Source organism: Polyodon spathula, chromosome 14, assembly GCF_017654505.1.
Source record: "Polyodon spathula isolate WHYD16114869_AA chromosome 14, ASM1765450v1, whole genome shotgun sequence".
Classification (NCBI taxonomy): domain Eukaryota; kingdom Metazoa; phylum Chordata; class Actinopteri; order Acipenseriformes; family Polyodontidae; genus Polyodon; species Polyodon spathula.
The window spans coordinates 2,513,574-2,526,264 of record NC_054547.1 but is presented as its reverse complement, the minus strand read 5'-3'; the positions used below and the strand labels follow the sequence as shown (position 1 = coordinate 2,526,264).

At 37.6% G+C, this 12,691-nt stretch overlaps 1 protein-coding gene across 1 annotated transcript in view; it reads right to left on the bottom strand.

The window, feature by feature from the left end:
• Positions 1-5,574: 5,574 nt before the first annotated feature.
• LOC121326438 (phospholipid phosphatase 3-like) overlaps positions 5,575-12,691 on the bottom strand; it is a 31,005-nt gene continuing 23,888 nt past the window's right edge. The window contains exon 6 of the mRNA XM_041269701.1: positions 5,575-5,881. Within this exon, the coding sequence (XP_041125635.1) occupies positions 5,753-5,881 (129 nt within the window). The 3' untranslated portion in view covers positions 5,575-5,752. The remainder of the gene's footprint in view (positions 5,882-12,691) is intronic.

The window sequence follows — 12,691 nt, the reverse complement described above, 5'->3', positions numbered from 1 at the left end:
TGTTATTATGTAGCAGGACCTTGGGGTCAGGCTTTAGCAGGACCTTGGCGACCTTTTCCCGGGCAGTGTGGGTGGCTTGACAGCTGACAGTACTGACAACCTGTATTGCCAGTGTGCAATATGCTGTGTCAAAGACTTTGGTAAGCTCACAGTGGCACAGCAGAACTGACTTTCGACCGGTGAAATCCTTGTAAAAATATTCAAGCAGATGGATAACTAAAGTAAATGAATAAATAAATCAAAATCAACAAATGAAAGATAATCAATGAATATTTCTGAAAGAAAAGCCTCATATGCTGCCAAAGCAGAGATGTGTAGAAATATGAAATCATCCAAATGACTGAGATTTGAAAATATAATCGAATTAAATGAGTGTTGTTTCAAGGGCATCACAAGTCTATAAGCATCTCCACTGGTAGTTTTCAAACACACTATGCTGGCTAGTTCATTCTTAATTCTGGTGTCTGTAGACGCGTGTGTTGTGTAAATAACACAACACAAAATGCAATATCATTTTATTTCTCATATGTCTACAAGTGTATCTGACTTTGTAAAAAAAAAAAATATATATATATATATATATATATACACACACATACATAATATCCATTATTCATAATATATTATTCATAATATGTTACTTTACATTTGTACACTAAATGTTTTACTGGTAAATTGGAAAACAAATAGAAACTGGATACATGGGATCCAATAGCGTATTAGATGTGTTTTAATCACATTAGCACACTGTGTGTGGGTCAGGAATGCTGCCCTTGCAGCTTGTTAGGACAGGCAATGCCTGATAAGGTCTCATTGTCAAGATGGGATGCAACAGTAATATAGCAGAATGAGGGTCACAGAATAGACTGTATTGAGCTGCCGTGCCTGTCCAGGCATAGTAGTAGGCCAGTAGTCAATAATGAACTATTGCACAAGAGAATAACAATTACTAATATCTCTTTGCAGGCTTGTTTTCAAACCTTTTTTCTTCCAGCATTGTATTGCCGCAACACTGTTTCTCTAATTACTGTGTATTTGCATAGCAGTTACTTAGTAAATCCATGTGTACTTACACATAATTACAAGGTTATTATGCATATTTACAATATATTTAATGTGTGAATGTTTTTGCATGATATGTGTAAGTAAACAATTGGATCGGAAAAGGGTCAGGGTCAGGGTTAGAGTTAGGGTTAGGGTTAGGGTCAGGGTTATATCATGCACAAGGATTTCCACATTAAGTACAGTGTAATTATAGGTAAGTACACTTGTATTTACATAGTAACTACTATGTAAATACACAGTAATTAGAGACGTGTGATGTAAAGTGTTACCAAACATACTTAATTCTCCTGAGAGATTCTTTCATATTGTGGAATAACTAATTTTGAACCACTTAGTGACACTATACCTCACTCCAGAGATACAGGACTCAGTTTTCCAAACTTTTGCTGCAGTGTAGTTTTTATTTTAATCACAGATGAGAAAAGCTTTTAATGTCTCAAAGGTAGAAATAAAGAGCCTAGGCTCCTGCCTACAGTGTATATGCCGGGTTTTATTTATGAATCAGCTGAGATAGCTCTGGATATATATTATTAGCAGGGGATCAGAGAGGAGGTTTGAAGAGAGTTTCTCAGGAGAGGAGGGGGAGGAGCAGGAAGTGCTGTAGAACACATGGACTTGCTCGAGTTGCTTTCCTGACAGTGGCGACGAAGGCGCACATTGCTATCAGTACATTGTGTGCCTGTCTGTGAACTATAAAAAAAAACAAAAAACAACTTTTTTTGTTATGCAATGTTTTATTAGTTACTTATAACCCGTAAAGACTTAATATTGTTGTGTCAAAAGGTTTAAATGATTCAAAATTACTCTATTTCAGGACGTTTGGGACCAAAGCCCTTCTTCAGCTGTTTAGAAAGTAAACACAGTGCAGTAAACATGTTATTGTACTTGTTAAACATGACCATTGGCCATTGTATTTGTGACCAGAAATGTTAAAACAATCAGGGATTTGAGTGAAATGGCAAGACCAGGCAACAGAATGACTTGCAGGAAAACACATAGAAAACAGGCCTGGGAACAAGCACTGGGATCCGGGCCCATTGTCATATCTGTAACAACAAGGGCGAAGACAGAGCAGTGCCAAAACAAAATAATGTTTAGCATCAGCTGTCACACACTGAGCTGATGTAAACATATCAAAGCAATAAAACTGAGAAAGCCCCTCTCTTTAATAATCCAGAGTGACACGCTGCAGTGTTTCAGCGCACGTTCCTCCGATCTCTAGGATACACGTCAGACTCTTTGCAAAGCATTTAAATTTTCAAGGCCTTTAACTTAAACAATTACACAAATGCTGCACACCGATGGTCAGAAACAGCCGTCCAGATATTTGATGTGCCGTTCGATCCAATCAGAGTCCTTGGTCCGGTTCTCAAAAAACGTTTTTATGAATAAAATAAAGTTTGATATTGATGAAACTGTTCTACAGCTCTGGCCAAAAGTTTTGCAAAACCTAGAATTTTAGGACTGGGAAATAATTTAAAAGAAAAACTATATGAACATAATTTAGATCTTTTATTTAACATCATGTAATCAAAGAAACTACAATATTTTAGTGCAAAAGTCTACTGGAAGCCATAACAGCAGTACAGTATTTTATATATGATTTCAAAATGCCACATTTTTGGGATTTTTGTCTGTTTTGCGTTTAGTATCTGGAAAACTACAAAGCGGTATGTAATTCAATATGTTAACGGAAAATTGCGTTGGCAAATGCAGATTTCATTTGACTATGAAGCAAAATGTGTTCATTCCATAGGGGGATGCAACGCTTTTGGCCATACCTGTTTCTTTTAAAAGTTAAAAAAAAAAAAACATTTAAAGTCTGTTTTCATGTGAAAATGAAATATGATGTAAATGACTTTAGAGAACAGAGGCCCGATAGGCTGCATTCACAAAAGTTTAAAGACAGTTATGTCCCAGGGGTAGATTCATATTATTTTAACTTCTATGAACAGGAATAAGGGAGTGGCCAACTGAAAGGAGGCAGCTGTATTATATACACTCAAATACAATGTAAACGTGTATTCCAGCAATGATTTTTTTGTATAATATAATGAACTAATGAATTTACTTTCTGTATAAACATTACATTTTCATAAAGATTAAGAAGGAGAATAACCAAATTAACTCTCAAACAGTTGAAAGGGGTTCCATTAATTGCAAAACGGATTTAATTATTCACAATGGCTTTGAATTTTTTTCTTAGTTTTAAGTTTTGTGAATATGGCCCAGAATCTGAGAAGCAAGTTTATTTAGTTTATAAAATGCTGGGAAGGTTGACCACCACTCAATGCATTACACTACAGTGCCAGTAAAAAATGAACCACTCTTCCAGCATGCAGTGCAATACAGTTCATAAGTACAAGGAGGCTGGAAAACCCCGTTTCTCCACCGCGATGGACTCAAAGAACTCAATACATAAAATGTCACTGATAATTAGCTTTTTTATTATTTAAAAGCACATGTAATACAGCTAAATACATTTAGCAGAAACATTTTGCTAATATACTTCTTTTGTACAAAAAAAGACAATACAAAAATACTAAAAGTGATTTTTTTTTAATACAATTGTAGGTGTAGTTTGATTTTTTTATTATTAAAAATGACTAACTCAAATCTACAATACTGTAGTTAACTACATACAAAACAAAATCTTTCAATCAATGCTTCCTTAAAGCAGCATATTGTAAATAACACAGGTCATGACACAGTTTTTATTATTCATAGTGGATATAATATCTAAAAAAAATCAAATAATATTTTACATAGTTAATTTTTAATGTTCTATACATTATTTATATATTTATATAAAAACAGCTGCTGTGGTTGAAATGAGAGGACGGACTATACAGTGAAAAGGATGCACAATAGTCTGTGTTTAATGGTCTTCTATATGTATACTCTATATTGTGGTTAGTATTTTATTTTGTTTCTTTTTTTTTTTTTTTTTTTTTTACCATTTCCAGATTGTTAAATCACAGAAATAACATTATTTAAAGTAAAGAAAGAAATTTTCAGAAAACAAAAAATCCAGTTTTTGTAGATCTTTATACGTGTTGCGGGGCTACCCGTTACTCTCGCAAAACATTTGTATGTGAATGATGAGGTAGCCCAGCAACATGTATGAACATGTTAAATAAACATGTTGCTACAAAAAAAAAACACAGTGTATAAAGAAAACTTAATAATGCCAATAAAACCTGTAGAAATTAGATGAAAAAAAATTGTAAATGAAAAAATATTGACAGCTTGCCATTTGGTTTCATTTACATCAGATTCTGTACAGGCTACTGTATCTGTTCTTAATATAATGTGTCAACAAAGATATATATTTTTTATTTTTTAACTCACAGTTTGTCGTTTACATTAACCCTATTTGGACTTCTGTTGCCTCCAAGTAAGGAATTGCATATTTATTTAGGGGTCACCGCATGAGAAACCAAGCTAGATATGAAGAAAAACAAGAGGCTCTCAAAAGGCGGGTCTTGTCGAAGCAGCAGGTGGGGGTTTGTGTGAACACCTAGAATACGTGTTTCTGTGTGAGGAGTGTCACAGGACTTTTCCTGCCAGCGGAAAACGCCCTGAAGCTGGTGTGTGCCTCTGAACCCCAGGGCTCAGCCCCAGGCACAGCATGACACAACTCAGCACAAAGAGCATCAGCAGGGCACAGCCCCGTTCTACAAGTCTGTTTGTGATGGGATGTATTAACTTCATGGCACCCTTAAACAAAAAATATAGGTTTTCAGAAGTATCATTTAGTCCACTTGATTGTATGTATTTTTTTTTTTTTTTTTTAAATAGAACTCCTTGACCCTCCTAATCAGGTAGCATCAGCAGGTGGCAATCCTTTGTGATGTGTTTTGACAGCTTTACATGCCAATTCAATTCTGAGTCTATAAAGATGGCATTGGGTGGCTCACTGTGGTTACCTTTACGGTAAACAGCTGATGAAGGATAAACTTTTACATTGCTAGCTTGTTTGTTGCACTTCTATGGCAAGGTTAAGCCTATGCTATCAACAGCTTGGTTTTACTTACATTTAGCCCTTTAAAAATAACTTTCAATTCATGTTCTCTAGGTTTGGTATAAACCGTGCCATGGTCAAACCAATATACATCAACAAGCTGTTCTTGGTTCTTAATAGTGGAGAGTGATGTGAGTCGACAAGGAGTTTGAATATAGTGCTATACGTTATTTTATATTTATAATAAATCTGTGCTAGTATCATTGTAAAAAAAAAGATTAAAATCCATTCCTACAACTAAGGAATTTGTTGTCCAAAAATCAAGGTGGCCACAAAGTGTATTGCGTCCCAGTGAAAGACTTAAACCAGTCGTTTCAAAGTCCGTCCCAGTTAAATTTGACCCAAAATACCATGGTATACATCCTCAGTTATGGTCCATTATATATTTATATATATCCTATATATATATATATATAATATAACATATATATATATTATATATTATATTATATATTATAGATAGGGAATCCATAATAAGGCAATTGTGGTTGAGATTCATTCCAGGTGAATTTGCAAGCTCTAGGTCCCAAATTCCACACCTTGCAGTCCATCTCGAATTGTGGGTTAAAAGTTTCTCTTCCCTACATTCTACTGTCAGATAAGGTTCGAGTGCAGCAGGCACTTGCTGTTCACCAGGTCCCTTGATTGTCCCCCCAGGCTCTCTCACACCATGTTGTGGTGGTTGTTGCGCTCAATCATGTCTGCACAAGGAAGGATCTCCTTTTTAATGGGTGGCGGTGGTGGAGGAGTCGTGTTCGTTTTAGGCTTGAAGAGGTCAGACACATAAAACACCTGCAAAACACAAGAAGAGTTTGTTTTTATTAAAAATACACACAGACGTTAGGGCTGGATTGCCGAGTGAAGCTACTATTTCAATTCGCTCAGTTCCTAGGAGATTACAACTTTTGAGAGTTAGACAAAAGTCACCCTGGTTGCTTTGATACGCAGTTCTCGTGCTGATGTGCAAACACTTACTATAGAATAAATACAGGATTCTTGTTAGTGTCATGCCATCTTAAATTTTGTTGGTTGCAGAGTTCAGACGGAAACATATACACATTGACTAGTCATTTGGCTGACTTTTTAAAAAGTTAAAGTCTATCTGTAGATTGCAGTTGTCAGTTTGCGGCCTCCTCCTGACACATAAAAGCCATGTAATGGTGTGAATGGGAAAGTTCACATGGCCTTTCTGATAACCAAGCCCTCCCAGACAAGTGAGCAATACTCTGAAGGAAGGAAGTGATGAAAGTAGCTTCTGCCCACTGCGACGAGCCATTCTAACAGTCATGTGACCTGCGCATTTGTAGATTAGGAACAGGGTCGTCTTAAAAACAACCCCCAGACAGTGAGATTAACTTTATTAGTCATTCATTTCTCTCTCTCTCGGTTTTTGATATTATTAATATATCCCGTTTCCCTCCGAGCGTCAGAGGTCACCAAGCTAGCTTCTAATCAGCTGCACATGGGAGCGCATAGGAGGGAGGGAGGGAGGAAAAGATGCATAAAGGGTGCTTTTCCTGAATTCTCAACGACATCATACCCCGACGGGATGTGAAGGAACAGCTACCTGACAATACAGGCGGGGTGGGGTCAAACAGGAAAGCTACCATTGTTGGGAAAAGGTTACAGCTTCCCTGAAACCTCAACATCTCAAGATTGTTTTTCAAGTTCCTTCCCTGTTTTCCTTTCTATAGCTGTTAAGGGCTCTGCTCCTGTTCCTCAAGATATGCTCCCAGTAATGCAATAGAAAATAACGGACCACTAATAGTCTTTTGGCCCCATTTTTTTTATATATATATATATATATATTAAAATATTCAACAAAGTGTTGTTTTGTTTTTTTTTTTAAACAAGGAGTGAGTGTTTGTATATATGTATGTATGATCGATCTTCAGTTGCCTTAAGGACAACTTGAATGCATTGCCCTTTTAAAGACTCTCATAGAGGCAAATCTACTTGGCTAGATTGGTTTAAAATTGGTTTTACTTCCAGCTATCTTGGCTCTAAAAAGTGCCAATAATGTTTCTCTTTTCCTGCAATACCCTCCTCACTGCAAACAAGGTACTCAGCTGGTTTCCTGCTTATAAATGACATTTAAAGACCCAATGTGAAATCTGAAAAAGCCTCAAGACATTAGCTATCTGCAGACACTCTATTCTTCCTGTAATGGCTCTCTGCCTATTGAGAACACAGGCTGTGCCGACATGCCTTGAGCATTTAATCCCAACATTTAACCAGTTCGCAACAGTGCCGTAAATGTGGATGTTCAAGACTTAACTCTTTTTTTAATAACGTTATTGAGTGCTGCATGACATCTTTTTTAAAGGATCAGGAAAAACTAATATATTAAAACAAAAACATGCAGTGCCACTGTTTTATATACTTTTTTCATAACATTTTAGCTTTTTGTTTTTAATCGCACATGACATGCCCAAAGAACAATAGTATTACAATTTGTTTAAAGTCCTAAGGCAATTGAAATGGGCAGATTGCCTGTGATTCATTTATTGATTTATGTATGTATGTATGTATGTATGTATGTATGTCTATTTGCAGGCTACAGTGGAAGTGTGGGAGAATGAGTACTGCGAGTGTCACAAATCCTTTCACACTGTTTAGAATTTTGTTTCACAGAATGTATTTTAGTCTCTTATTATGTGTCCTTCATCTCTGCGTGTTTACAGTTACTCCACTTGCATACAATGCACGGAGAAAGCGGAAAGGTTGCCTATTTTTGTCAAATCTGTATGTTGGCATAAGACGCTTGTCATGCTTCCTGCTTCAAGCCATAACCCTTGTCAAGTCATTACCCTTGCATGTCATAAAATGAACACTAAAAATGGAGTTCTCTTTCCTGTAATAAACTAACATGACCTTGTCCGAACTGACCATTTGTGTGGCAAAGCTGCAGATCCTGTGTAATTCTTCCCACAGCAGAATAGAGTTATTATTCTGAACACCATGTTTTTTTATTTTTTATTATGTGATACATACACCAGCTGGTTGGTGACTCAATGACAAAAACCTATCCAAATTCAGCAGCATTTTAATACAATTAGCGTTTCGTGAGGTCAGCTGTCTCTCGGGTCTGCCTTTCAAATTAGATCATGATGTTGACCTCTGCCATCCTTATATAATGAAACGCAAGAGGTCTTCTCATTCTAAATGAGTAATTTGGGACCTCAGTTGCAGAGTTTTGGGAAGCATGCGTCTATGAATCATCCCAAAATCATTTGCCAGGACAGGAAAGTGTTGACCTATACAACGGGCGAGTACTGATCTCCACCACATACATCAGATCCAGCATAACAAACTGAGGAATAATCATTGCTTACACTCAGGATACGATGACCCCATCTACCCGCAAAGTATGACAGTTATTAAGAATTGATTAATCTTTATCATAAAGAGCTTCCTGTGTCATATTCAAAACTAGACCCATTATGAAAGTCTTTAGATGAACTGTAGCCTTATTGTGTTGGGCTGCTACAGTCAGCAGGAAACTAAATCATAACTGTAGGCTTGCTTCTTGTGCAACTGAGAGTCTCTTTTGATAACATCCAGGGTACAGCAAGCGAATGCATGCAGAGATGACAACCCTGCCAAACGAATGACATTCCACTAGATAGATGGGGGTGGGGTGGGGGTGATATGGGGGAACGGGACAGTGGCTTGTATTGTATAAAACATGAAAGCACCCCGTGAATTCTGATGCAGTCAGATATGAACATTTATTAACTTTGAAAACCACAGCCAAAGAGCAGGTCTATCGATTCCAAGCAACTTCCGCCTCAAAGATATTCCATGTTCCGTGCTGTGGAGGAAGCAACTTTTGTTATGCAGTATGCATACTGTGTTTTTTCGGAACTTCAGATCTCAGTTGTATCACTAAAAAAGAGTTATATTACTAAGTATTTGCAGATGGAACCCTTTAAAGACTTTTTTTATTCCATCTGACTCACAAAATTGGCTAGTCAGGCAGGAAATTGCAAGTGAGAACGGCTTTATAGTCCTAGTTGGGCTTCCCTTAAATTTGTCAAAAAAATAAACAAATAACAAAACGAGCGAGGCCGTACTGTACCAGTCAAGGGATTTTGGTATGTGTGTGAAACACTTTGATAGAGCTCAGTTTATCTGTCAATCCTTCTTTAAGGAGATTAAGAAAAGTAGTCTTTTCTAGTGTAAATATTTAAACAGTACGAAGAATGCTTTACAAGCATTCATGGCTAATGAAAATCTCACCGAACTAAATTAAACAGGGCTGCCAAGTTTGGATTCTCAAGTGAGAAATTTCCAGCATTTTCAATGAATTTGACATCGCTGGCAGAACTGCCTCTCCCTTTCTCTCTCGCTGGGGCCTATCAACCCTCCACTCTTTCAGGGAACAGGTCAGAAAGTGCAGATCTCTCCTGAATCTCTTTGCACACTGTGTAAGCGCTAAGTGAGGAAGTCATAGCAAGACTAGTGAAAGTTATAAAATGATGCTGAAGCAAACCCTTTATTAAATCAATACGGGATAGGAACATGGAAGGCAATTAAATCAGTTCTGCTGTTTTTTTTTTTTTTTTTTTTTTTTTTTTTTTTTTTTTTTTTACAGGAGATAAAGGTTTGGAGAAGATTCATGAAACTGAATAGTAAACAAATTGCTTAGCAGTTGTGCACTTCAATTGCTGAATGAAACAGAAAACATGAATAAAGAAAAATGTGATTAAACTCATGCTAATCATTTACACACTTAAGCTCTCAACTCCTGCTGGTCTTATCTTGGGAGAAGCCCTCTATTTAGGACATTACATTGACAAGTCTTAAGGAATTATGGGATGCACAGGACAGGAAACAGGCCTTTCGGCTCAAGGTTTCAATTTAAAAGAAGGCCAACGTCGACCCGCTTTTACACAGCTGCTTCCTAGACACTGTCCTTGTTCACTGTGCTGCAGGAAAAGCCCATGACTGCTAGTATCAACTCTACCCACCTACTGCCACTACAGTACAAAGTATGCCATCTGTCCAGGGGCACAAAGGAAATACAGAGGAATCAATCCCAGCATCTACAGACCTGAAAAACACAAAGTTTCTGCTGGACTGGACTGACCTTCTCTACCGTATCTATGTATTAATGAATTTCCTATTGTGTACCGGGCCACCTGTGAACTGACAATACTGAAGATGTTCATTATTACAGTGTGCAGAGTGTGTATTTCATATAACTCTGTGCAAAACAAAGTGCTTCCTGCCTTCTGTTCTAAATGTACTTTTACTTTCTTTTATGCCCTCTTGCTCTTCTCCCTGTGCTGGATTTGAAGAAGTGTCTTGGGGTAACTTTATTGAGACCATGTATGATTTTAAAGACCTCAATCAAGTCCCCTCTTTCCCCATTTCTTTTTTCCTAAGCTGAAGAGATTTAATTATTTTAACCTGTCTTCATAGCTCCAGAACTATGCATTATGCTGTACTGTAACACAATACATTAGATCCAGACGCTTCAACAACATGTTTTCCCCTACCAATCTTTCACAATTGTAGCAAAGCACACATTGTACTGCAAAACATTATTTTCTTCATCATGTTTTGTAAAGTGAATACATCTGGGTGCGACTTACGCAATAGCTACGGAGTAATGTAACTCCACAGATCAATACTTGGGAAACTCATTTCTCAATGAGAGCGAAGAGATGAACCGCAAACTTGTGCCAGTGAATGTCCAAGCAATGGTTTGATCTGCACTGAGTGAGTGGTTCTCTTGATACATCTACATGCTTTATGCAAGTGTGACGAGTGGTGCATGGATCCCTACGTCAGGTAAATGCATCCCCAGCAAGGGAGAATTAACAGCAGCTGCACACAGCCACAGAACCACATGGGGCCATTACCGTGGCAGACGAAGTCATGATTATGGGCTGGTTCTAAAATTGTGGAGAGAAGCCAGTCTGGTTGCTGTAACTGGAGGCAACCTCAAATGATGTTAATATTGGGGACCAGCTTTCACTCCACACAAGGTTTTAATTGTACCATAGACAAAACTACTAATGGTCAGGAGTCTAGTTGAGCAATACTTTAAATATGCTGCAAGAAACCTTAAGCTTAATTGCTGGTAAACTAGATTTTATGCTTTAATAACTTTTTACTGCTTGGTACTTAGCAAAACTAAAGAATGTAAATAGTTTACTGGCACATAAAAAGCTGGTTTAAGCCAAGACCTACAATCACTATTTGATGAATCAATAAGCCAGCTTGAGTGAAAAGGTCACAGAAAACCATGGCCTGTACTCTAGTCAACAAGCTGCGACTACTGCTACTAGCGAGTAGACACAATATTTGTAAGATATCACGTCAATCGCAGACTTCATACCAAATCCATGCCATGCCTGCCAAGCTGAACTGTGCATTTGTGACCATAATGACACAAAAGCAAGGGTTCTCGATTAACAGGCTGCAATAACATTCTCACTCCTCATTTTCTTGAAAAGAAGAAAAAAAATGCTCCAAACTAGAACGCTGACCCAAAAACTTTGTCAGTGCTCCAGAAAAGCAGAAACTAATTTTTCCACGCTATTAAGAGGAGGAGGTTACTGCCAAAGCCCCCCTAAAAAAACTGGGCGAAGTGACAGTAGCTCTGCCAAGACTGCCAGCAGCAGCAACTTAAAAAAGACATCTATATATTTTAGAGCTCACAGTGAAAGCACACACATTTTAGCAAACAATTTCCACAATTGTTTTGGCCCCCTTTGCAGACTGGGCATCCCCAGAGTGCCCTCCCGATAGCGTTTCTGCAGTGTGGTTCGTTTCCAAGGCATCTTAACTAAACCAAACACAAATACAAAATAAAGAAACACCTGAAGCCATAAAGAAAAGGCTAACAAACGAGTCACTTCATGAAATTTCTGAAACACTGTAACTTTACAGAATTATTCTGGATTTCAGCAGTGCCCACACATGCCTGCGGCATATAGCAGGCTACTGCTAGCCTTCCCTTAATGGAATCACGATTGAGCGCTTTGTGGAGCAGGTTCAGGACACAGGTGTGTGCTGCGGTTCTCCAAGCTACCTGTCCAGCAGCTCACAGAAAGGCCATCATAGATGCAATACTGTTACGACTGAAACGCTGTCAGTATCTCGTGTGCCGCTGATCTGTTCCAAGCAATCTGCAATTAATTAGCGTGGATTTTATTTCCTACACTCAGCTGATTTTAGGATTCTGCAGAGGAATAAATGTCCTGATTAGTTGCCAGTGCACTTGGTGGTTAAGTTCACCGCCACAGCCAGCAACTAATCAGTAACATACTGCTCTGTTTTCTATCTATCTATCTATCTATCTATCTATCTATCTATCTATCTATCTATCTATCTCTCTCTCTATCTCTCTATTTATGGCCAAAGGTTTCGCATCAATTACTCATTTTGCTTCATAAAGTCGAATGAAACCTGCTGAATAATGTTTCGTTAACATATTAAATTACATACCGCTTTGTAGTTTTCCATATGCTTAACGAAAAATGGACAAAAAACTTATGGCGGTAGACTTTTGCAATATAATTTTTGTAGTTTCTTTGATTACATAATGTTAAATAAAAGATGTAAATCATGTTCACATATTAATTAATT